Source organism: Furipterus horrens, unplaced genomic scaffold (assembly GCF_987537825.1).
Source record: "Furipterus horrens unplaced genomic scaffold, mFurHor1.1.pri manual_scaffold_2, whole genome shotgun sequence".
Classification (NCBI taxonomy): Eukaryota; Metazoa; Chordata; class Mammalia; order Chiroptera; family Furipteridae; genus Furipterus; species Furipterus horrens.
The window spans coordinates 107108779-107133402 of record NW_028327172.1 but is presented as its reverse complement, the minus strand read 5'-3'; the positions used below and the strand labels follow the sequence as shown (position 1 = coordinate 107133402).

Sequence of the window (24624 nt, the reverse complement as noted above, 5' to 3'; positions counted from 1 at the left end):
GGAAGCACAGAAAGTTCCAGAAAAACTGGACCCAGGGAGAACCATGCCAAGACACATTATAATCAAAATGTCAAAAATTAAAGATAAAGAGAGAATCTTAAAAGCAGCAACAGAGAAGAAAAGAATCATGTACAAAGGGGTCCCAATTAGACTGTCAGCTGACTTCTCAAGGGAGACCCTGCAGGCAAGAAGGGACTGGCAAGAAATATTCAAAGTAATGAAAATAAAAAAACTACAGCCATGAATACTCTATCCAGCAAAACTGTCATTCAGAATAGAAGGGCAGAGAAAGTACTTCCAGGACAAAATAAAACTGAAGGAGTTCATTAGATCCAAACCACTGTTATATGAGATGTTAAAGGGACTGGTTTAGACAAAGGAGGATCAAAACTACGAACATTAAAATGAAAACTGCATCACAAGAACCAACAACAAAAGCTAGGGCATCAAAACAAAGGCAAACTAAATAGGCAACGAGAGTGGAAAAAGAACTATAGGTATGGGGAACATACTGGGGGGAGGTCAGCAGGGAGGGGGAAAAGAGAGAGGGAGGGAGATAGAACAGGAATTAAGAAGCATAGTAGGAGGGAATGGAATAGACAGGAAGAGGTTGAAAAGAACTATATGCACAACCAATGGACATGGACTAAAAGGGGGGGACAACTGGAGGGAGGGTGGCCACCGGGTGGAGGGGAGCAGAGGGAAGGGAAATTGGGACAACTGTAACAGCATAATCAATAAACATATTATTTTTTAAAAAAGAAATTTGGGGATGTAAATATAGAAATGTAAAGTGGAATAATAAAACATTTTGTTCAAAATAAGAAGTATTAACTCTTGGCCAAGAAAAATATAGTATTAGACAAGAATATGTTCCATTTGTAAAAAAAGGTCATTAATTAGTGGTTTTGTTGTGGGAAACACTGGAGAAAATGTTGAACCATCATACTCATGAATAATCAAACCACTCCTTAACAAAATCCTTTTGCTTAATTTTCTACTTGGTAGTCCAAATAAAATTCAGTTTTCTTCCACTGCAATTTTAAAAAACTTAAATCTTTGGGTGTGTTTCTGGACTTTATAAATTCGGTCAGTCAGGAACTGCATTAAAATTTTTTGTTTTTGTTAAAAGCCAGCTTACCCTCATAATCTTTCTAAATCTTTAAAATATGTTCCATCAGCTTTCTCTCTTCCTTGAATACTGGCAGTGTTTTCTGAAAATGACAAACTCTATCTCCTTTTTGTGCCTCAAGATAAGTGTATAAGCCATCCTGAATCCTTTGAGATTGGGCTCTAAATTGTCCTTTGTGAAAGCAAGTAAGGACACTGCTTTGTATGAAGTGGCTGCAGTGTTAATTACAGCCAGAGGCAACACAATATTTTCTAAATATCTTTTTTTTTAATGGCTGACATATACATTAGATATAAATAGACAAATGCATAGATGTTATATTTTCAACTTTCTATCCTTTTTTCTGAGCTATTTCCCTATTTTGGCAGCCTTTGCTCTCAGCTGCCTTGCACTCCGTGGTGGTGTGCCTTCACACTAACCGCGGCAGTTGTCCTACCTGCCAGAAATAGCTGTGACATTTAAGAGAGGACCAAAGAAGAGAGCAGAGCTTAACACCCAAAGCTGAATAGGTACCAGTGAAATCGGGACATCAGTTAGAGATTTAGGGTTAATGGATGTGCAGGTTCATCTTTAAATAGTTTATGGAAATGATTTCTGTTCTGGATATGACTAAAACTAATTCATGTCAATCTTGTTCACTTATTTATTAACTCATTCAATATATATTGTACAAGGGCATGAAGGAAATAAAACTGAAGGTCTAAGGTTCTGCATTTAGGTACTCACTGAATACAACACTTGTGTGTAACTAGTGGGCACTTGAATTTTGAAAGTCTCATTTTATAGGTACACAGATGAAATATAGGCAATCTAACAAATTATAATAACATTAGTAGATTGAAAGTGGCTTTGAGTTTCATAACTAGTGATACTCTGTTGTAGCATGCTGCCTTTTTAAAATAACATGTTTATATTTTCCTTTTGATAAAAACATTTATTTAGTTGATCGTTGTGGTTTTCACACTGGCTCCAAGGACTCTGTGAATTCCTTTGATGTGCCTGAGTCTCCTATCCCAGGGAGAAAGGGGGTGATGGGCATGAACCACTTTTATCTGTTTATATAAAAATTTATTTTAATTTATTATAAAGCAAGTTATTTTATACTTTATAGTACTTATGCTATGATGATGATACATAGATTTAAAATGATTGGGTTGTCAAATCTGGGCAGTAATTGTTATGTTGTTATAACAATCATAGAGAAAATCCAACCTCTTATTTTCTGGGCATAAGCCCATGAGCACGCCAACACAATTCTACCACTTTGACTTTTATTTTGTTTTGCTTTGTTTGGAACACTCACTGGCTTTCATATTTAGATGCTCCTATATTGAGGTGTATAAATGTTTACTAAGGTTATGTCCTCTTTTGGATTGTTCATCATTATGTAATGTCCTTCTTTGTCTCTTACTATAGCTTTGGTTTTAAAGTCAATTTTGTTGGCTATAAGTACTGCTACCCCAGCTTTTACTCCCTTTCAATTTGCATGAAATATCCATCCTTTTACATTTAGTCTGTGTGTATCTTTTGATCTGAGATGGGTCTCTTAGAGGTAGCATATGTATGGGTCTTGTTTTCTTACCCATTCAGCTACCCTGTGTCTTTTGGTTGGAGTGTTTAAGGTGATTATAGATAGGTATTTAGTGTCATTTTATTGTTAGACTTTTTTCCTGTTGTCTTTCTTTCTTTTTCTTTCTCTTTTCCTTCTTTATCTTCTTAAAGCAAGCCCTTTAACATTTGTTGCAGTACTGGTTTGGGTTTAACAAACTCCTTTAGCTTTTTCTTCTCTGAGTGGCTCTTTATTTCTCCTTTGATTTTAAATGATAGCCTTGCTGGGTAAAGTAGCCTTGGTTTTAGGTCCTTGCTTTTCATCACCTTGAATATTTCACACCATTCCCTTCTAGCATGAAATGTTTTTGTTGAGAAATCAGATGACAGTCTATTGGTCCTCCCTTGTATGTAACTATTTGTTTTTCTCTTGTGGCTTTTAGGATTCTCTCTGTATCTTTAAGCCTTAATATTTTAATTATGATGTGCTTCAGTGTAGGTCATTTGTGTTCAAGTTGTTTGGGACTCTCTGAGCTTCCTAGACTTGTATATCTTTTTCCTTCACCAGATTAGGGAAGTGTTTCTTCAGATAGGTTCTTCATCCCTTGCTCACTCTCTTCACCTTCTGGTATTTCCATGATGCAGATGTTGTTTCACTTCATGTTGTCCCAACAGTTTAAGCTCTCGTTATTTTAAATTATTTTTTCTTTTTGCTGCTCTGCCTTGGTATTTTTTCTCCCTTGCCTTCCAAATTACTGATTCAATCCTCTGCTCCATCTAACCTACTGTTTATTCCTTCCAGTGTGTTTTTTATTTCAGATATTGCATTATTATTTCTGACTGGTGCTTTTATATGGTTTTATGTCTTTTTTCATGCTGTTGAATATCTTTATATTTATTACTCCAAACTATCTATCTGATAAATTGCCTGCCTCTATTTCATCTAGTTCTTTTTCTGTAGAATTCTCTTATTACCTCATTTGGAATTGTTTCTTTGTTTTTCCATTTTGGCTGCCTCTTTGTGTTTGTTTCTATGTTATAGGCAGATCTGCAAGACTCTAGTGCAGTCCTAAGTCAAACCCTCCCTCTGAGTGGTCTTAGGCAGCCTGTTTGGAGCTATCAGCAATACACAGCATGTGGCTCCCTCTGCTGGACCTGGGTGTGTACAGGAAGAATCAGGCTGCACACCAAGGGTGGCTTTTATCAGCATCAGAGCCCTGAGTGATTTGCCTCTGCCTGCAGGCTTTCTATAGGGTTAATCAGTGAATGTCTCCTAGCTGTACTGCTCAGCTGCAGGGCTTCAGCACTATAGGGTGGGGTAGAGTAATTCCTCAGGCAGAGCTATTGCTTCCTCTCAAGCTGATGCCATTGGAGGAGAGTGCTTTGCTTGAGAAACATGGCCTCTGGAGTATGGGGAGTAACTCAGCACAGGGATCCTGGTAGCTGTTCCTTCAGTTCTCGCCCCAGAGCCACCAGCCCCAGACTCTCTTCAAGCATCTCTAGTCCCCTGTGCCCTTCCTCTGCTGGAGCCCAGGGTATGTGGCTACAAATGGAATTTTGTGTGTTGGCCTTTAAGAGGCTCTCTGTTTCTCCAACTCTCTCTCCCTGGCAGACAGAAACCCTGCTGCATTTCAACAGTCATGTTATTTGGGTTCCTTTCCCATTCTGGTGCTATAGGCTGGGGACCCCAGCTTGGGGTTTATACCATACACTTCTCAGGGCACTTCAGCTGCCGCTCATGGGAGTCCAACCAGCGCCTCCTCCACACTCTCTACCAGTCTCGTTGTGGTGAGGTGGTTTCTCCTGTCTATCCTTTGTTATAAGGCTTCTCTCTAGCTAGTGTTCAGTTGGTTATTCCTGATGATTTTTCTATAATATAGTTGTAATTCCAGTTTGGTCCTTGGAGGAGGTTAGTGTGGCTTCCACTTACTCCTCTGCTTTCTTGGGTCCTTCCTTTCACTGGCTTTCAAATATTCCATTTGCCTAGGAAAATTCAACAGTGAGACCCAACAGAATCTTCCCCAAGTTAAATTTGCTGAGTCTGCTAGGAAAGCAAATATGTGTACTAGTTCTTCTGCTCTAGTGGACTTTCTAATAAAATCATCTTTGTGCTACCTATATCTTGGTTTCCATAGAAATGGGCTGCATGGGTACACTGCACACAATTATGGTTTGAAATATGAAAAAATGGGATAGGAAAGCCACAGCTCAGGGAAAAAAAGAAAAGAATGACAGCAGTGGAAAAGTTGGGGCTAGAGAAGATTGAATTGTTCCCTAAACTTAAAATTCCAAGTATTTGGCAACAAGGAAAAAGCCATGATATAAAATTTATATATATAAAGGAGACTGTGCATATGCATTTTAAAATGTGATTAAAATTAAAATTTGATCTTTGGTATAAAAGTTTTGATATAAATCTGTTTAATTATCCTGAATGAACATGTTGATTTTTCATCCTCCTTCTACACACACTTTTACTGTTATTCTTACCCTCATTTAATTCCTCCAACTTAGGAATTTGATTTAAGAGAATGTGGTTTTCTATACAAATATGATTACACACACACACACGCTTTAGAGTTGGCTTTTAATATAACACACAGCTGAGCCACCTAAATTACTTGTTTACAAATGAGCTATGAGGCCTGAAGAGTTGCCTAGAGGGAAAATTCTACCAGTAGATCTCTCTGAGGCAGAGGTGTTTTTTTCTTCTCTGTTGAACACTATTACATTGTTGCTGTAAAACAGTCCACAATTAACTCAGTCCATGTGAAAGATTCAAAATTTAGGCTAAATCCTTTGTCTGCTAAAGAAAAATCAGGATATTGGGCTGGTTAGTTTAATTAAACATTGATGGTACCCAGATTCCCCTTGTTTTATTTCTTTCTAACTGATATTTATCTTATTTTTCAGAGTACATTATAAAAGTTTTTCCACTTCCCTTATGAGAACAACCCCACCACAGTAATTAACACTCATCTTTAGCATAAGACTGATATTACTTTGAACCCATTTTAACTATTAGTCATCTTTGTGACTTTAGGCAAAAATGCAATCTCTGACATTCATGTTTCTCACCAATATAATGTGATGATTCACTACCTACAAGGTTATTAATAAATAAATATTTCCTTCCCTGCCTTTCCCACTCCCGAAAACTCTATCTTTATAATCCCGTTACCTATTGTACTTAGAAAATAGACTGTTGCAGACTCCTTTCTGTTTCCTTGTCTCCATCTAGAGATGTATGTGCATGTTGCCATGTCCTGCCTCTCCTTAAACATCACCTGTGTTCTTGATTCCATCCCTTTCCCCCTCATTTGAGATCTTGCTCTATCAGCCAGCCCTTCTCTGCCTTGTACCATAAAACTCTACTTGTACTGATATCACTAACAAATCTCTTCGTTTCTTCAAAAAAAAAAAAAAAAAAAAAAGCAAAACAAACAAAAAGCCCAAGAATGAAAACTGTCACCCTCAAACTTAATTGTTGCAACAACTTTCTCTGTGCCCAACTTCTCAAAATTTTGTCACCATCACAGTCTTCAATGATCTTGCTTTTATTCCTTTATGCCCTTATATCTGAATTCTTCCTCCATCTTTTTCTGTACTATTCAACAAATTTAAACATTTATTAAACATATATGTATCCCCTGTGCATAAAATGCTTGGTACTGAAAGTGCACATGTGGCTCTCTTCCTCATTTTCTTTTTTCAGTGCTTGAAGTGGCCAGTAGTATACCAATGGTTAATAAAAGGCCTTTTCACTTAGCTTCTGAAAGATTATTGCTTCCTGTTTTTCATCTTCCATGCCTTTGCCCTCTTTTACCTATCTTTTCCCCTAACTGAAAAGATTGCTCATGAAATGCCATATTGTTTCCCTTCATTTGCCTCTTTTTCTCTTAGTATTGTGAACTCTGTGACTTACCCAATTACCTCTATAGAGTAAATATTCAAAACATATCTATAATTCTTTTTTTAACTTTTATTTTTTAATTTTAGTTTTTTATTAAATTTATCAGGGTAACACTGGTCAGTAGGGTCATATAAGATTGCAAGTGTGCATTTCTGATACAACATCTGTATATTCCACCATGTGCCCACCACGCAAAGAAAATTAATGTTCCATCACCATGTATTTGGCACCCTTTACCCTTTACTATCCCCATCCCCTTCACTCCGGTAATGACCATGCTGTTCTCTGTATCTATGACTTTCAGTTATATACTCAGCATGACTGAAATTGTATGATTCTTAGCTTTTCTTGTCCTACTTATTTCACTTAGTATAATATTCTTAAGGTCCATCCATGTTCTCACAAATGTATTTCATCTTTTCTTATGGCTGAGTAGTATTCTGTAGTATATATACACCTTATCTATCTGTAATTCTGAAGTCTCAACTCTCATCTGCTATTTTCAACATATTTATGAAGACACCTCAGACTCAACATAAAAAATGACTTTGCCCCAAAAATCAACTTTCCTTATTTTTCTCTATTTCTAATAATAAGCATCCAGTTTCCTAATCAGTCAAACTCAAAGCTAATTGTTTTTACCCCTTGTCCTGTATTATCTACCCAGCAGTGTTGGAAGACCAAGGGTCTCGTATTTCTGCACATTTTGCAAGCAAGGCACTAACAGACTTTTGTTTGAGACTGTATTTCCAAGATTTTTATATAGTGAACAGTCTTGGGGGACAGAAATAGTTTTCTCTTATAAAGTACAGGGCTTTAGAGATAGTGTCTCTGGAGCAAAGGAAAGGCATGTGTACTGAGCATTACAAAGGATGCAGGTTATATGAGCCCTGGATTCCTCTTCTATAAGGTGATTCATGGGCTGTGTAGGCATCACCTGCGCTTCCCATGGGAACTGGGGCTTGGGAATCAGCTCAAGAAAATGATGACACTCGGCCTACTGCTCTTCTTACAGTAATGAAGTCATTCTTCTCTGATCCAAGACTCCTATGTCTTTGGCCTGCATCTGTAAAACTGGGCAGGATAAAGTTTTAGTTTGCAAATAGTATAAAATCTCAGACTTATCACAATTCTTAAACAATGGTTGTGATATTCTGTCTGTTCATCTTCTACAATATCTTACAACACCAATTCCTCTGCTCCACTTCCATTCCCATTCCTCTTGTCATCTCGTTGCCTCTGTCTGCATTATGGCTGGGATGGATTGACTACACGAGCCATTCATGTCTGCTTACTTTCTTTCAAACTGTTCCAAACATCATTGCCAGAACATTCTTCATCAAACAAAATGTGTTTCATATAACTTTTTCACATGACAACACAGAACAATTCTTAAATGTTCAAACTCCACATTGAATAGCTGCCAGAGCACTCATCTATTTCCACACCCTTTTCTCTAGCCAAATAAAAATCACTCCCCCGCCACTATGTTTTTGTCCATAATGTGTCCACTCCCTGAAGTTCCCAGTCATTATGAAAACATTCATACCCAGTTCTAAGGATGTTTCCTCAAGCCAGAAGTCATCCCACCCCATTCTGAACACTACTTTTACCTTCCTTATGCCCTCTATCACATTTACTACCTTGTGTTATTCTAGCTTTTATATATCCCATTTATTTATTTGGATTTCAGGTTGCTTGAGGTGAAGGGACCATCCCTTGTACAACATTGTACACTCTACAATTCTGGTATAATGCATTATATGTAATAAGTATGTTAATTATATTTACACTGCTAATTTGTTTCTTTTGATTAGTTGAGTAGGTAGGTTGATATCAGCAATAAGATTGCATGTTAGATAACAACATTATATAGAATATACGGAACCCCTATCTGAATGAGATTGTAGAGAAATAACATTTTCTATTTCACAGTTTTTTAAATTATAATTTGGAGGTACTTATTGATAAATATCAGAAAAATATCATTACTACATCAATTCTTAGTACTATACAAAACAATGTTGATTCTATGGTCACCTCCCTAATCTCACAGCCCCTTAAACACAAATATGTTGCATATTTTTTAAAGCAAGTCACAGTGCTACCAGTTATTGTGACATATTGTTATATATACTAAAGTCACACTGTTGGTATTTGTTATTTCTAAGAACTTAGGACTCTATATTTTCCCCAATGTTGTGTTTCTTATGTAAAGATTATAATTGGCTGATATAGTCTAGGGTTTCACAAGTACAGTACTGATCCTTTTCTGTGGTTGACCCCGAGACTACCATGGAAAAAAAAATAAGACTTTTAATATATATCTTATTTTGCTTCAATTATGAGAAGTGAATTACTTCAAGGATAAGAGATGCTTCTTTACCAGCATTATAAATATCAAGAAAAGTGCGCTCATCCTCCAGTTCTGGTGCTGTAATTATTTCTCACCCTTGGTATGGTCTGAATATAACATCATTTCTGCTTATAAGTCTTTGGTTTAAAATAATTAGACACTGTATTTGTCACATTTGCACTGATAGCTCTGTAGCATTTGCTTCTTATCTGGCACCAGGCTGTACTCAGAATTTAGCAAGGCCCATTTACCATTTAGTACTAAAAGTTTGCAGCTGTAGTTGCAGACAGCCAAGAGGAAGGGAACAAAGAAGAGAACCTATGTGCCAGTTTGAGAAACACAAAATATGAAGGTTCACTGGAGAGGCAAATGTAGCTAATCAATGAAATAAGGTAAATGCTTCCATTCCTAAAATAATTTTGATTCCAATCTTTACCAGGAAAAGCTTTATAAAAATAAAATTAGCAATAAATAAAAATATAACAATGGATAATATGCTTAATATACATGTATTGGGATACTTAGATTACAAAAGTAAAAACCTAATACAGGTTAGTACCTACTGCATGCTCAGTACACATTTGGTATCATTATAATTGTGAACTTGTAATTATATGCTATTTTATGTATAGAATCTCATTTAATACAACAAACTAGGAAAGGTTTTATTATTACCGACTTCCAATTTCAACATCGAAATTTCTCGAAATCTCATGGAAACCCTCTGCCGCTAGGTCAGTTGTCTACCAAATCCCATGCTTTTAAAAACGTACTTTCTCCTTGCCTTTCAAACAGCAAGTAGTGTATACAAATGTGGGAGGATGGAAACTATGATTCAAAGTATCTAGAGTGACTCTGTAACCAGTCTGAGTTCCTAACCAGTGACAGAATTTAGGAATCATCCTCAATATGTGGTTTTCCATTACACACACACATGGGCACGCATGCACCCACTCACCCTGCCTTCTTTTTGCAACCATAGAGACAGTTGCAGCATCTCAAGTACAGGATATTCTGTGTGTTCTTTGTTTTTCTCCCTCTGATATAGAAATCAGGAGTTCCCACTCAAAAAAAAAAAAAAAAAACCAGAGGGATATACAAATAAATCAACGTAAAGAAGGAAGAATGGTTGAAGACATTAAATACAGAACTCTACATTTACTTACTGAGAGTTTAATAATGTTATCCAGAAATAATGAATGATTTAAAAGTAAATGAACAAAAACATTTAGTGCTTAATTAAATAAACAGACAAAATTAGACAAAGCAAAGGGTATTCATTTCTTTGATGAGGATATAATCTTTTATTCCTCTTCAAATTCTCTGTGGAATAAGACAATGTTAAATAAAAAAAAACATCATGACTAAGTATAACATCTACCCGAGGAACTTGATGCAAAGGTTTGGGATTCCCATTTCCAATGTGAAGATAAGGTCTGTGACCCAGGTAAATTTTATGGGTTCATCAGAAGGAATGAAGAAACTCAAGTGATGATATGTCAAGCCATTCTAAAAACTGTAGATTCTGTGCCACATATTTAGGGGAAAAACTGAACAATTTATTTCTGACAATTTCATGATTTCTAATCTTTTTGAACACACTCTAATGAAAAGTTCTAAACTTGAAAAATGCAAGCAGTAAATTCATAATAAGTGATTTTTTCCCTGTAACAAAAAGTTAAGCATTCAGTATTTAAAGATTGAATAGCTATGTGGTAAAAAATATATGCTCTGTCTGGTTTTTGCCCTTGTAAATATGTCTCTCATGTATGTGTTTGTATCTGTGTGTGTGTGTGTATCTTTTAGCCACTTATTTTTTCTGATAAAAATAACAAATTGCTACCTAGTAGAGATAGCCAGATATTTAATCATAAAATATTTTAAATTGTGTTTTGAGATCATCAATTTTTTGAAACTTAATTTTACTTTGTGTAAGTAGCTCAACTTAATGTTTTTAGTAAGAAGTTTTGTTGTTTTTTTCCCCAGAAGCTTGACCAATAATATTGCATAATAGCAAAGAGTGCTGGCTCTGGAGCCAGACTGGTTGCCTCTGTTCATTCATTGATAAAATAAAGATAATAAAAGTAACTTCTTCATAGAGTTTCTTTTTCTTTTTAAGACCAATAATGCATGTGAAACTCTTGGGACAGTACCCAGTACAGAGTAATCACTAAATAAACCTAACCTATTATTGTTATTTCATGTTAGAGTAAGATGAAAAAATAAGCTTTTTAATACTTCATTTAAATGGCCCTCTATGAATATACCCAGCTCATTATCTTTCTTGATAATCTTATAGATTCCCTTTTATCTCAGATCTGTTGAGACATGGATAGAGGTTTTCAGAAGAAACTTTTTCTAAGTAATCCAAAAAAAGTAACAATCACAACTTGTGTGACAAAGCTTGAAGATGAAAAAAATTACAGGGTAGAATAATTGTAACAGCTATTGAAATTGACTCCTGTCAATTTCTCACCTCCTGTCATGGATGTTAAGCAAAGATATTCCAACTGAAGGCTGAGATCCACTTGATGACTATTCTTCCCAGCTCCTGAAAGCCCTGCACATGTGACTGGCATCTCTTCCCAATAGTAAGAAGATTCCTGGAACCCCAAATTATCTCATGCACCTGACTGTACTGTGCTCCAGCTCTAGCTTGCTCATGGCCTTTCCAAGTCTTTATTCTCTGACATGAAGGCATGTCTTTATCTTGCCCTTTAAGCTTTCTCTCTTGGGTTTCATAGCCACTGATCTTCAAGGTATTGTGTTCACTCTCTGCTTTATAGTCATATAAGTCCTATTCACCCTTTGGTATAAAAGTAATTTGTTTTGCCTGAAGTATTTTCTCCCAGCCAGATATTAAGACCAATTACCCACTATTTTTGAAAGCAAACACCTGGACCCTGACTCACTAAGATCTTGACAGCAAATATTCTCCTCACATGAGCCTTTTAGCATCCCCTAGATTCTCTCAAATATAGAAGTAGGTTCCTTCACTCTCTGTCAAAATCTGCATTCCCCATTGATTCTAGTTTTAAGACTTGCCTCCATATATCAATGCATTTGCAAAGATGAAATGACTGGTTGATTCTGAACTCAAAACAAGAGTTTCTCAGGTTGACCCATTTTCACTCTGATGTTTTATTCAATCACTACCCAATGGGCTGATCTTCACATATCCTACCTATGCAAATTTAAAATAAGCATATATAGGACTTCTAGCCAAGATGGAGGCTTAGACGGACATGCTCGGTCTCCCTCTACAACTAGAAAGGAATGCAACTACCTCAAAACAAAAGACAACTAGAAATTCTAGAAAATAAAACTACATGGAAGCCCAACATACGAAGTTATAAACCAGCGGTGCTCGTGGGATGGGTAGGAGGGGCAAAATCAGGCAGTGCTGTCTGTGGTAGCAGCGAGGACAGCGGCAGGGGGAGCAATCCCAGCTGCAGTCACGCCCAGGCAGCTTGCGCCCCCAATGCTGGGAAAGGCAGCCCCCTCATTGCCTCGGACAGTGAGGCCTGGAGAGCAGGAGGATGGATCCCAGTCTCCCAGTGGAGAATAACGGCAGGAATCCATCTTGGTCCCCCGCCCCCACTCAAAGCGCCACAGCGTGGCAAAAAAGTTTGCGGATCGCTGCCAGTTGCCAGGTAGTGATGAGTACATGGGGCACTGCCCCCTACACCCTACCCAGAAAGCAAAGCAAAACACAAATCTGTCAAAATGAAGGAGACAACTATAGAAATCCCAGTGACACAGCTCACCAGGCAGCAGATGAAGAATTTGACAGACGAACAAATAATAAACCTTTCAGAGGCTCAATTCAAAGCTATAGTTATTAGGTGGCTTACAGAATTAACAAAAGATTTGGAACAAGACCGGGAAGGATTGAAAGCCACTCATACTGAAACAAACAAAAACACATACGAGATAAGTGGTGAGGAAATAAAATCCAGAGATCAAATCAACAAACCAGAACATGGAGAAGGAACAGTCATCCAGTGCAGAAAGAGGAAACAAAAAGTAAGGAAAGTAAGGAGAGGATCAGAAACCTCTGGGACAGCTATCATAGATTGAACATTCGGATTATAAGATTGCCAGAGGGCAAAGGAGAACTAGAAATTGAAAAATTAAGTGAAAATATAATAAAGCAGAACTTCCTGAACTTGGGGAAAGAAATAGACTTACAGGTCCAGGAAGCACAGAGTTCCAAATAAACTGGTCCCAGGGAGAACCACTCCAAGACACATTATAATCAAAATGTCAAAAATTAAAGATAAAGAGAGAATCTTAAAAGCAGCAAGAGAGAAGAAAAGAATCTGATGCTGGAAATCAAGACTTCTGATTTGAGGTATGTTTACATGCCTCTTTGTCCAGGTGTTTAATGATCCAAGCAGCAAGCTGGACTCACTGGTGCCAACAGTCTCTGACTCCTCAGGCCTCAGGATCTTAAAGACATCCTGTGACTTAAAAAGAATCTTGCTGAGTACTCCATCTTCCCTGATGTTGATAAGGAAATCAAACAAAACTAAGTACAAATGGTGTTTAACCTTAATTGCTTTCTGAACAGTGCATCAGTTCCTTAGCCTTAAAAGAGTAAGTGATTGGATTTCTGTTTTCCTGTTTTTCTGTCTATGAATGCTATATAGACTTAGTTTGTCAGGAAGCGTTCTCTACAGTTGACCTTTTGAACTTCCTCTGTTGTAAGTTTCAAGTACATTGTGATCATTCCCAGATGTGCCTGTGAGCTCATTCCTGGACCCTCCCTGTTAATTAGCAAATCTGCAAAATCCAATAAAAGGAAGGTGCTTGCACTGCTCAGTTCTGATCCTGCTTGAGCCAGTGGCAGCCCTCGGACCGTCTCTCATTCTGTCTGCTGAAATTACTTCCGCGTCCTCGACCACAAAGTACTACAACAGAATCATGTACAAAGGGGTCCCAATTAGACTATCAGCTGACTTCTCAAGGGAGACCCTGCAGGCAAGAAGGGACTGGCAAGAAATATTCAAAATAATGAAAATAAAAAAACTACAGCCATGAATACTCTATCCAGCGAAGCTGTCATTCAGAATAGAAGGGCAGAGAAAGTACTTCCAGGACAAAATAAAACTGAAGGAGTTCATTAGATCCAAACCACTGTTATATGAGATGTTAAAGAAATTGGTTTAGAAAAAGGAGGATCAAAACTATGAGCATTAAAATGAAAACTGCATCACAAGAACCAACAACAGAAGCTAGGGATCGAAACAAAAGCAAACTAAATAGGCAATGAGAGTGGAAAAAGTACTATAGGTATGGGGAACATACTGGGGGGAGGTCAGCAGGGAAGGAGGGGGAGAGGGGAGATAGTACAGGAATTAAGAAGCATAGCAGGAGGGAATGGAGTAGACAGGAAGAGGTTGAAAAGAACTATATGCACAACCAATGGACATGGACTAAAAGGGGAGGACAACTGGAGGGAGGGTGGCCACCGGGTGGAGGGGAGCAGAGGGAAGGGAAATTGGGACAACTATAACAGTATAATCGATAAAACATATTTTTAAAAAAGAATAAAATAATAAAATAAGCATATATAATAATTAACATATATAATAGTATTTTTATTAATGGAGGAGAGGTACTAATATTTAGATGTGAAACTGAAAATAGCTTATTTCCAGTCTTCCCATTGTCTATTAGTATTTGCAACTAGGTCTGTATCCAAGTAAGGGTGAAAAAGTTGTCAGTGTTTCTGTGCCATGAACTCTTATTAGGTGACTCACCTAATTGCATGGCGTTGTCGCAAATACTTCAGTCAGTTCTCTTCAGTTAGACTTACCAAAGAGAAGGAAGCGTTAAGATAGAATACTACCTCTTTGCTGTATAATGAAAGTTTCTTCTAAAAAATGATTTATAGACCAATTATTTTATAATTTATAGCTGAATGTATTTAAAACTGGGTTCATTGATAATACCAATAAATAGCATACAAAAATAACCCCAAAATAGCTTTAATGTAGTATTAGCTTTACTCTCACCTCCACTCTCAGATCTTTTAAAAACAAACAAATGGGTTTTTAATTCATCTTTCCTTCCCCTTCTCTCTTCTCCTCTCCCTCTAATCTCCCTCCCTCTCAACCCCTCCTCTCTCTCAAGACCAAAAACTAGTTAAAAAGGCAAAAAACAAGAAAGTAACTAATATTCTAATAGATTATCCTAAGTAGAGCATGAATAGCTTTGTGAGACTGTTTTCTCTAGAAGTACCATTTAATTAAAATATATTTGCATTGTAATCTGAGAAAGTTTCATTGTATGTGTGAACAATGTATAGTATGATGTGTTTACTACATGACTTAACAATGTCCATCTATTTGACTAATCTCAAGTTATCCAGATGGTTGATGATGTAGTAATTTATAAACTTGCTGAGACACAATCTGAGTACATATATCACACAGTTGCTGAGGAGGGTAGGTCACCTTACCAATCAGAAATCCTAGCAGTTGACCAGAAGCTATAGCTTCACTCAGCCTTCTTGCTATGTTTTTCCTGTTGCAGCATAAGCAATCTGTTATGAAAATTGTATGCTGTAATTAACATTTTACATAGAAGATTCAAGACAGTCTCAGGAGGTGACTTCAGAGATAATCATTGGTCTAGTGTGTGTATTTCCCCTCATCCTAGAGCATGTCTTGTGCAGGTGAGTAGTAAATGTTGGTAGAAAATTATGAACTAGAACATCTGAAATGCAACAGGATGCTACATTATCAACACTTGAAATGTTTTATCGTGTTGAACAGAATCTTAAATGTTTCTACATTGAAATAGCAGTGCAAAAGCATTCATAATAACATAATTATAGACTTGTCTCTGACTTTACCAGGCTTATCACTCTTTAATTCCCGCTGATGCCATGCCTTCTACTTACCCATTCTCTTTTATATCTATCTCATTACATAACTAAATGTTGCAGCTCTTTGCCGCCTATGTACATAATAGCCTGGAAACGAACAGATTAGTTCAACGGACTTCAATGACAAGGCCCCTAGCCATTAATGCCCGATCTGCCATATCTGATACATTCCTAAAGGTATAGGGTATCTAATAAACAATTCCATTCATTACTTTAATTCTGCTCTAGATCTAAACCATTATTGTATTTTACCCAACAATAGAAATTAAATTTTAATTAAACCATACGTGGTTGGAAAGAAATGGGTGTTCATTCAATGCCTCTTTGGCATGATTGTTATTCTTTGGGTGTTGGTTATACCAGAACACGCCAATTTTCATGGCATAGCATTTAATTACTAGAATGCATTTAAACAATCTTTATATTCTGTTAAGAGTAAATTGAATCATTACATTATTATATATACATATATTTATATCTATATATAATATTAAGCCTTAAATATAGTGATATTTCTGAACTACCTATGTTGTTTTGATTTTAAAGATTAACTACTGTTTAAATTTTAATTTCATTGTAAAATTACCTTGCTGTTTTAAAAAGAATTGAAATTAATCTGATTTTGAATCAGTTGCCCTTTGCTCCCCTCAAACTGAATATATTTTAACCTTACATTTCAACAAGATTTTTATACCTGCCTCTCTCACTTTTTTAGTTTTTCAATCAAATAAATGATACTGTTGCTAGGGAAATACACTATCTGTACTCATCATATACTCTCCATCTTAAAAAGGGTTTGCACATTTTTGAAAAGTCAATGCTATTTTCACTTGAACAGAAGTTATGTGCTCAATTACATATCAGAAATGCTGGATTCTTTAAGATGAGTGCTAAATTAAGCTTTCTATTCCCTCTTAAGTTAGAGTTCTTTGTTTAGTTTCTTCATTTATTTTTAGGATTACTGTCTCTCTTCCCCATCCCTATTGTTTGTGCTGTTGAGTGTTTGGAGTTGATTATCATTGTTTCACAATGCAGAAAATAATGGTTCCATACAAAATATCTTGCAATGGAAAGAACTGCAGGAAAGAGTGCTTCTGCTGTTTTGAATGTTTGAGGCATGGATGCCTGTTAGAGACTGAAGCCCCATTGTTATAAATATCACCATTTAGTGTGTCTCAGAGTGTAGAAAATCTTACCATTTGCCAACAATCTTTGCAGACTTCAAAATGAGAGACTTCATAATGACAACAGGTACATTGCTACAATCTGTACCAAATTATGCCACAGAGTTTACAAACATATGGTGATACAGGCTAGTGATTTCCAAGCAGCATATCACACATTCACAGGACCCTAGGATGCGTTTTTTAACAAGGACAACAGATGATTGTAGGTTTTGGATATGAAGGTGGTTTGGGAAAGCAATTTTTATCTCCATTGTAAGTTACATTAAAATACATAAAATATATCATGTGATTGAACAAAATAATTTTGTTACACAAATTATTAATCTATATGTGTTAAAAGACAAACTGGGGCATATTAAAATTTTTAAGTTTATTTGAGCAAAAATCAATTTGGTTAGTATCCCATCTTGCAGACAGAAAGGATTTCCAAGCAGCTGTATAAAATGAGAGACTTTCTAAGCAGAAGGGAGTGGAAACAAGGAAATTATACTTAGGTTAAAAACCATGTTGGATATTAAAAGGTTACTTTCCCTAAGGCATGCCAGGGGTCTATCAGACAGGTTACCTCACTAGTGCTGATGGTGATTCCTGATTGACTGGTTTAATTACGGGGAGGGCTGAAACTAATTAAGTCTGTTTTGGCGACTTGGGACTTAGTATAAGAATATTCATTTTGGACATGGTACCTCTTTTGATCAGACTCATCCTAAATGAAAGGCCTGATCAAAGATTTAAGGCATTAACACTGCTCCCAGTTCTTGTAGTTTTTACGAAATCTGTGTGGTATTTACATGTCACAACCTCAGGTTTACATCCCTTATGCTGGTCATTCTCTTAGCACCTTCGGTGCTATCCTTAGTGAGATCATTTGCTTGGTAATTAGCAACTGCAAACATGCATTTGAAGCCTTTGAGAAAATACAGGGAGACTACTATCGTTATTATGAACAGGATCATTCCCAGTGTCTGGAGTGCACTTTGGAACCATGGTCCCCAAGACCCAAACTAACCAGAATCAAAGACGTCAGAGAAAGAATCCAGTGAAGGAGTCACTTTCCCAAGCCAGTGGTTTTGTTCAGTGACCTAATGGAGCTGAGTCTTAATTCCCCCACAGTCAAGACAGCTCATTCTTTCAGCTAAAAGATGATCAAGGGCCATCTTATTACCAAGAACAACTTTTACAAGAGAGTCTAGGGATTTTTGTTGGACAGCTACTGCTTTAGAAGCAGATTCTGCAGTATTTTCAAGAATTAAGGAGAGAGTCCTGATCATAGCTTCACTGTACTTACTGCTAGCCAGGGAAGCAGGGATTTGTCAAAGAAACAAATTTTGAATCACGAATGCCTCCTGGTAATTCCCTTGTGAGTCTCTGACAGCCATGAAGGCCAGAAAAATGTACGTGTCTGTTGACTCTACAGGTGGTCTTATTCTGACTGTCCCTGCTTGTTTCACTTTCTTTGTACAGAGGCTGGAAGCCAAGTTCCCTGGTTCAGAGCTGTTAATCAGAGGCAGGGAAATGAACCCCTCAGGTTAGAGTGGAGGTTACTTATGTTTCAAGAATCATAATGTTTGTGAGTAGATTTCTTTGGTGTGTTTCAGCAATCAAATTGTGAAATTTTTGTTGACCATGAATAGACCCTTAACTGGGTCTTAAAGGTATAGACCAAGCATAATCAGGGACACAATAGAAAGCCTTTTTTCTCAATTACTGAAATCCATAGATAATTCAATTAAAAAAAAATCTTGAATGCCAAAACTCTCAGTATAGTGGTTAAGAGCACAATATCTGAAGTCACCTCTGCCAATTTCACTCTGAGTAAATCACTAAACCCTTCTTAGACTGAACTTCCCCCCAAGAAGATTTGCCCAAGGTAGTTTGCCTCATAGATCTATAAGCTGTCTCCACTTCATGTAACATAGTAGTTATTTAAGATATTCACAATTGTTCATGATAATTTATTAATTTAAAAAGTAATGTATTTTTATTTTAATGAAATCAATAATTTCATTTTTCAGAGTCAGACTTGTGAAAGCAACATATATTTTATACCTTTAATGAGTAAACATTTCTGAAAGTATGTGCCTCTTCTTGTTAAACATAGTTGTTAAATATCTTGGAATTTATCTTGGATTGTTCATCCATCTTATTTCTTTTTTCTCCCTTTTTCTTCCATTTACCAATGTATCTTTATTTTTGTAGCTTACTTTCTGTTTCATCACTTATTTGATCTCTCTTTTAATATAGTACTAGAATTTCTTCTATGGTTTCTCAAACACTGGCCCCACAATTAAGCCAGTTTTACAGTTCTTTTAAACTTTTGATTTATAATTTCTTAAGAACATAAACTGACTACATATATGAGTACAATTTTATGACCTTTATATAGTTTAAAATAAGTGATAAAGTGAAATTTTTAAATAATTAGATAAATGCATGCTAAAAAATGCACATACTTTTGTTATGTTCTTATAACCTAACTGAATCAATATTTAAAATTAATATGGATGGATTTCACTTGCTCCCAATACATGATCAATCTAGCCAATGAATTCACAAGCAACATCCAAAGTTATTTGGCTAAACTTTGAAGGACATATGTAGACACACCAAATACACTCAGTAACACTCACCAGTTTTAGTTTTATAGTAGTACCTCATCTATGATAGTTGAACAAACAAGTCAGTTCTGCCATATTTACTTGTCCAGCATATATAAAATTCTCTAGCATGTTAGAAAAATAAATCTCTACTTGTTAGTTTAAAAATACATGGAAATAGGAAATTTACCTATTTTTCTCATGCTTGATTATCTCTAAAAGTTATTTAAGTCCTAAGAGAGTTAATGATAATATTGGCTCCTCCCAATAAAAGAGGTAAATTGCTATCCCAATTTATTGTAAGGCTGTTTGTGCTTAGAGAAAACTGAAGGTGCTTGCCTAACATCACTTAAATTGTGGAATATGCAGAAGTTAGGATTTGAACTTCAGTTTTGGGATGCTACATCCCTTTTGTCTCACTACAATACATCAGACTCTATTCTTGACTTATACTAGGAGGTAAAACACTATGAAAACAACATCTTTACTCCACACTTAGATATAAGGTATTTGGGGGATGGTTTATATTCAATTTTATTTATATATAACTTGAGCTTTTCTGGTAAAAACAAATTGGGCAGGGGAGGATGATCTCTAAACTTCTTTGCCCAGCTAATATAGGCATCAGCTTTAGTTTGACCTTTTCTTAAGGTCAGACATAGCTATTTCCTTATCCTTCTTGCCACTTCAATGCTGAAGACATGAGGAGATGTTATTTATGCCTGGCATATTTTTTAACATAACCTACATTGATTGAGGGGCTACTTGATCTCTTCAAGTAAGTCCATTTAGGCTCCAACCGCTTCTCTGCTCTTTCAATTTGCAATTAACTTTATCTTTTGATAACTACTTTGCTGGACTAAATGCAAAACAACAAAGGGTGCGTAATGAATAATATTAATAAAACCATGAGCATGTCAGATTGCCTTTTGTGATATCCTATTTCTAAGAAGAAAGACCTGAAAAATTGTCTGACCATGTATTTGATTTTCTTTCTCCAAATATATATAGTTTAAATCTTGAAATTTCAGAAAAAAATTCTTTGCCATAATTTAAAAGTTTATTACAAAATATGTATGCTTTTACATTATAAGTGGTTATAACATAAAAAATGATTTAAAAAGTAAAAAAACTACCCAATAAAATGTACTTTTAATATTTTGCTTTGTTTTCTTTCAATAGTTTTACCTTTTCATCTGAATTCTACACAGGTTGTGTCCAGAAATATACAGTACTTTATATCCTGCCAAACATTTTATCATAAATACATTCTCATTTTGTTATGGAATTCTCATGTCATATTAATACATGTCTTTATAGTTATCTATCGAGTAATTTAATTATGATTTTCCTAGCTCTTCTTCATCCATTGAGCATTTAGGTTAAAACTTTTTACTGTTGTCACTGATTCTATGCAAAACATCTTTGGACTATAGCTTTAAACTGCTTCCCAGACAGTAGATTGCTTGGGCTAAAAGTTTTTTCATGTTTAGGGTAAATATACACATTGCCACAATGTTTTTCCAAAGGCATTGTATAGTTTAGCATGCCAGAGGTAATATTCAAGAGTGCAATTTTTACAACATCCTGCAAGCATTGTGTAAAGGTGTTTTCCAAATGTTTGTGACTTTAAAAACTGATAAATGGTACCTCTTCATACTGTTTTTGTGCTTCCACTTAAATATTAGAGTGAAGAAGGAGCTCCACAGGAAGGAATTCTGGAAGACATGCCCGGGGATCCTGACAATGAGACTTATGAAATGCCTTCTGAGGTAAAATTCATATGCATAAAACTCCTAAATTAAAGTTTGGGAGTTTAAGTTGGGTCTCTATCATAAGCAGTACCAAAACCTGTCCCTCTCAGATTTCCTGTACACTTCTCCTTAGTGAGAATGACTTACACTCTAGATGAACAAGTTGGCCAACTCAAAGATACGTTTTATGTGGACAACTTGCAAACTAAAAATGGCTTTTATATTTGTGAAGGGTTGTTAAAAAAAGAAAAGCAGCAGCAGCAACAGAAGCCATATGTGGCCTACAGCCTAAAATACCTACTAACTGGCCCTTTACAGAAAAAGTTTGCAACTAACATTAAATAATTATTTTATTAAAATAAACTTCAAAATAGAAAGCTAGAGAAGTTAACTAAATGCCAGAAAAAAAGTAATTATTATTTGTTATACATTTCCAGTGAGATGTTTGCATAGTAAAAAAGTTAACCAAAATATCATACAGTACAAAGATGATGAATGATTTGCAATAACTGATATAATCCAGTACAGCATTTTAAACAACATAATTTAATTAATTTTATTTTAATTTGAAAATAAAACTTCTTTAGTAGAAAGTATATCAGAAGGGGAAATTAGAAAATACTTTTAGATGAATGAGACTGACTCAAAAGAGAACAAAGTCTGAAAAGATATATAACAAAGTAAAGAGACCAAATTATTATTATTATTTTAATTTTATTTTTTGGTTTTTCAGTTACTATTGTCCCATTTTTCCTCCATTGCTCCCACCCCCACCCAGCCCACCCCTTCTCCCGCAATCATATCCCTCCCCGTTGTCCATGTCCATGAGTCATTTATACATGTTCCTTGACTAAACCCTTCCCTTACTTATCTCCCTTCTCTCACTCCCCCCTCCCCCCTATTGAATGCTATTCTGCTCCTTGTCCTATTTAGTTCGTTTGTTTATGTTGTTCTTTAGTTTCCTGTATTAGGTGATCAGTGGAACAGAATAGAGAGAGACTAAATTATTATTAAGAAGCTACCCAAAAAGAAAATTTCAGGACCAGATGGTTTCACTGGTGAATTCTCCTAAACATTCAAAGAATAATTACAGTAACACCAATTAATTACAATTAATACTAATTAAATTCTCTTCCAAAAAATAATTGAGGAATAACACCCCAACTAATTCTATGAGGATAATATTACCCTGATACCAAAACCATATGTCATAAAAAAAAAATGTGCTACTGTTTCACTAAAAATTGAGTTAAAGTGTGTTGTGATTAAGTTATACATTATTCTTCATGGCATCATTAAAAGGCATATTGATAGTAATCCCACTGATAGAAATCAAGAGTCAATTGTTTCTTTAGCTAATTAGATTTTACCACTATTTGGGGGTCTATTTATGCATGGCTCAATGCTAAACACTACAGGAAATACAAATAAGAGTAATTGATAGTACCAGGACACAGGAGTATACACTCTAGTATGTTTGCTAAAAACAAATACAATTCATTTCTCCATTTATTTCTCAATTCTTTTAACAAACATTATTGACTATCTTCTATGCACCAGGTATCACAGAAGCAAAAATATACAAGTTAGACAAAAATGTATAACAGCTGAAGGGTCTGTTTAGATCAATTGAGAGAAGTTTTACAAAGGAGGTGGTGTTGATCTGGGTGGGAGGGAGTGGGAGATATGATGGGTCAAAATGAAAAGAGGACATTCTAGTACAAGGGTGCATCAAAAGTAAGGCATGCATGCCCGAGAATGCATGAGATATGTCTGAGGAACACTGAGTAATTAAATATAAGTCAAGCCTAAGGAACAGAGGGAATAGTGACAGATTATCACTGCAGTGATGGGGCAAAGACAAATTCTAGCGTACTTACTAGAACAGCCTTTTCATTTAAATTTGTAAATCTGACCACTTTAGTTAAGGCTATTCAGATTTTTATTGTGGGTGTTATTCATATACTGTATGGCTGGGCTGGGTCGGGGAGTATTCTTTGGAAGAAATAATTGAAGCCATGAATACTAGAGTAAAAGGAGAGAAAATGTAACTTGCCTTTAAATGTATGTTTCCTTCTAGGACTTAGAGCATCTTGGCCTTGAAAGAGACATTATAGGCCACTTGATTTGATTCTCACATTCTACAGTTTAGAAAACTAATAGTCAAATAAGCCAACTAATTTGTCCTGCAAAACTAGGTCATATGACCATTAAATGGCCTGTATTAAAGTAGAATCCAGATACCCTGACCACCATCATGATTCACTTTTATACTAGACAGACAAAACTATCAAAAATTATATTATATGTGGCAGAATAGTTCCAGAACTGTTATGAGTATGACCTTTATTCAAAGTGGCGAGCCATACCTTATCTCAATCACCCTGATTCCTTGATTATGGATTACTCATACTAACTTTGTATGCTGTCTTTCTGATTTTCCTAATATTAGGAAGGGTATCAAGACTATGAACCTGAAGCCTAAGAAAGATCTTTGCTCCCAGTTTCTCGAGATCTGCTGACAGATATTCCATCCTGTACAAGTGCTCAGTCCCAACATGCCCAGTCATTTTCCCAAAGTTTTTACAGTGTGTGTTGAAGTCTTCCATCAGCAGTGATTGAAGTATCTGCACCTGACCCCATTGAGCATTTCGGTGCTTCCCTCTCACTGAAGTAAATATATGGTAGCAGGTCCTTGTGTGCTGTGTGGATATTGTGGCTTCAAATATAAAATGTAAAAACAAATTAAAAACACCTAAGTGACTACCACTTATTCCTAAATCCTCACTATTTTTTTGTTGCTCTTGTTGAGAAGTTGTGACTTACTACCATCTATTATAAGATTTTTAGGTGTCTTTTAATAATTCTGTCTAAGAATAATGATGTATTGTGAAATTTGTTAATATATACAATACTTAAAAACATGTGAGCATGAAACTATGCACCTATATATTATAACTATGACATTTTACTGTTTTGTGATGTGTTTTATTAATTTGTGTTTGTATATAAATGGTAAAAATTAAAATAAAATGTTATCTCATTACAAAAATCTGATTTTTATCTCTCACTTTAATAAAATCATGCTTATAACTAACATGAAATAAAAACTGACACAATTAACTTAATATAAAGTGCTGACAACTATTTGAAAGAGGAGAAATTTTAGAGTTAAACAAATGAGACAGAACACTATCCATTTACTCTGGAAATAACCAGAAGAAATGCTGCCTAAATTATGT

General features: G+C 35.7%; 1 protein-coding gene across 6 annotated transcripts in view; it reads left to right on the top strand.

Annotated features, from left to right (window-relative positions):
* The window catches only part of SNCA (synuclein alpha), a 140429-nt gene extending 116041 nt beyond the window's left edge, over positions 1-24388 (top strand). For 3 of the 6 annotated variants that reach the window (XM_090267940.1, XM_090267942.1, XM_090267941.1), the window contains exons 5-6: positions 21317-21400; positions 23835-24385. In XM_090267940.1, the coding sequence (XP_090124066.1) occupies positions 21317-21400; positions 23835-23867 (117 nt within the window). In that variant the 3' untranslated portion in view covers positions 23868-24385. Of the gene's footprint in view, positions 1-21316; positions 21401-23834 lie in introns of all 6 variants that reach the window. The other 3 variants (XM_090267943.1, XM_090267939.1, XM_090267938.1) reach the window with 3 other exon arrangements.
* The last annotated feature ends 236 nt before the right edge of the window (positions 24389-24624 follow it).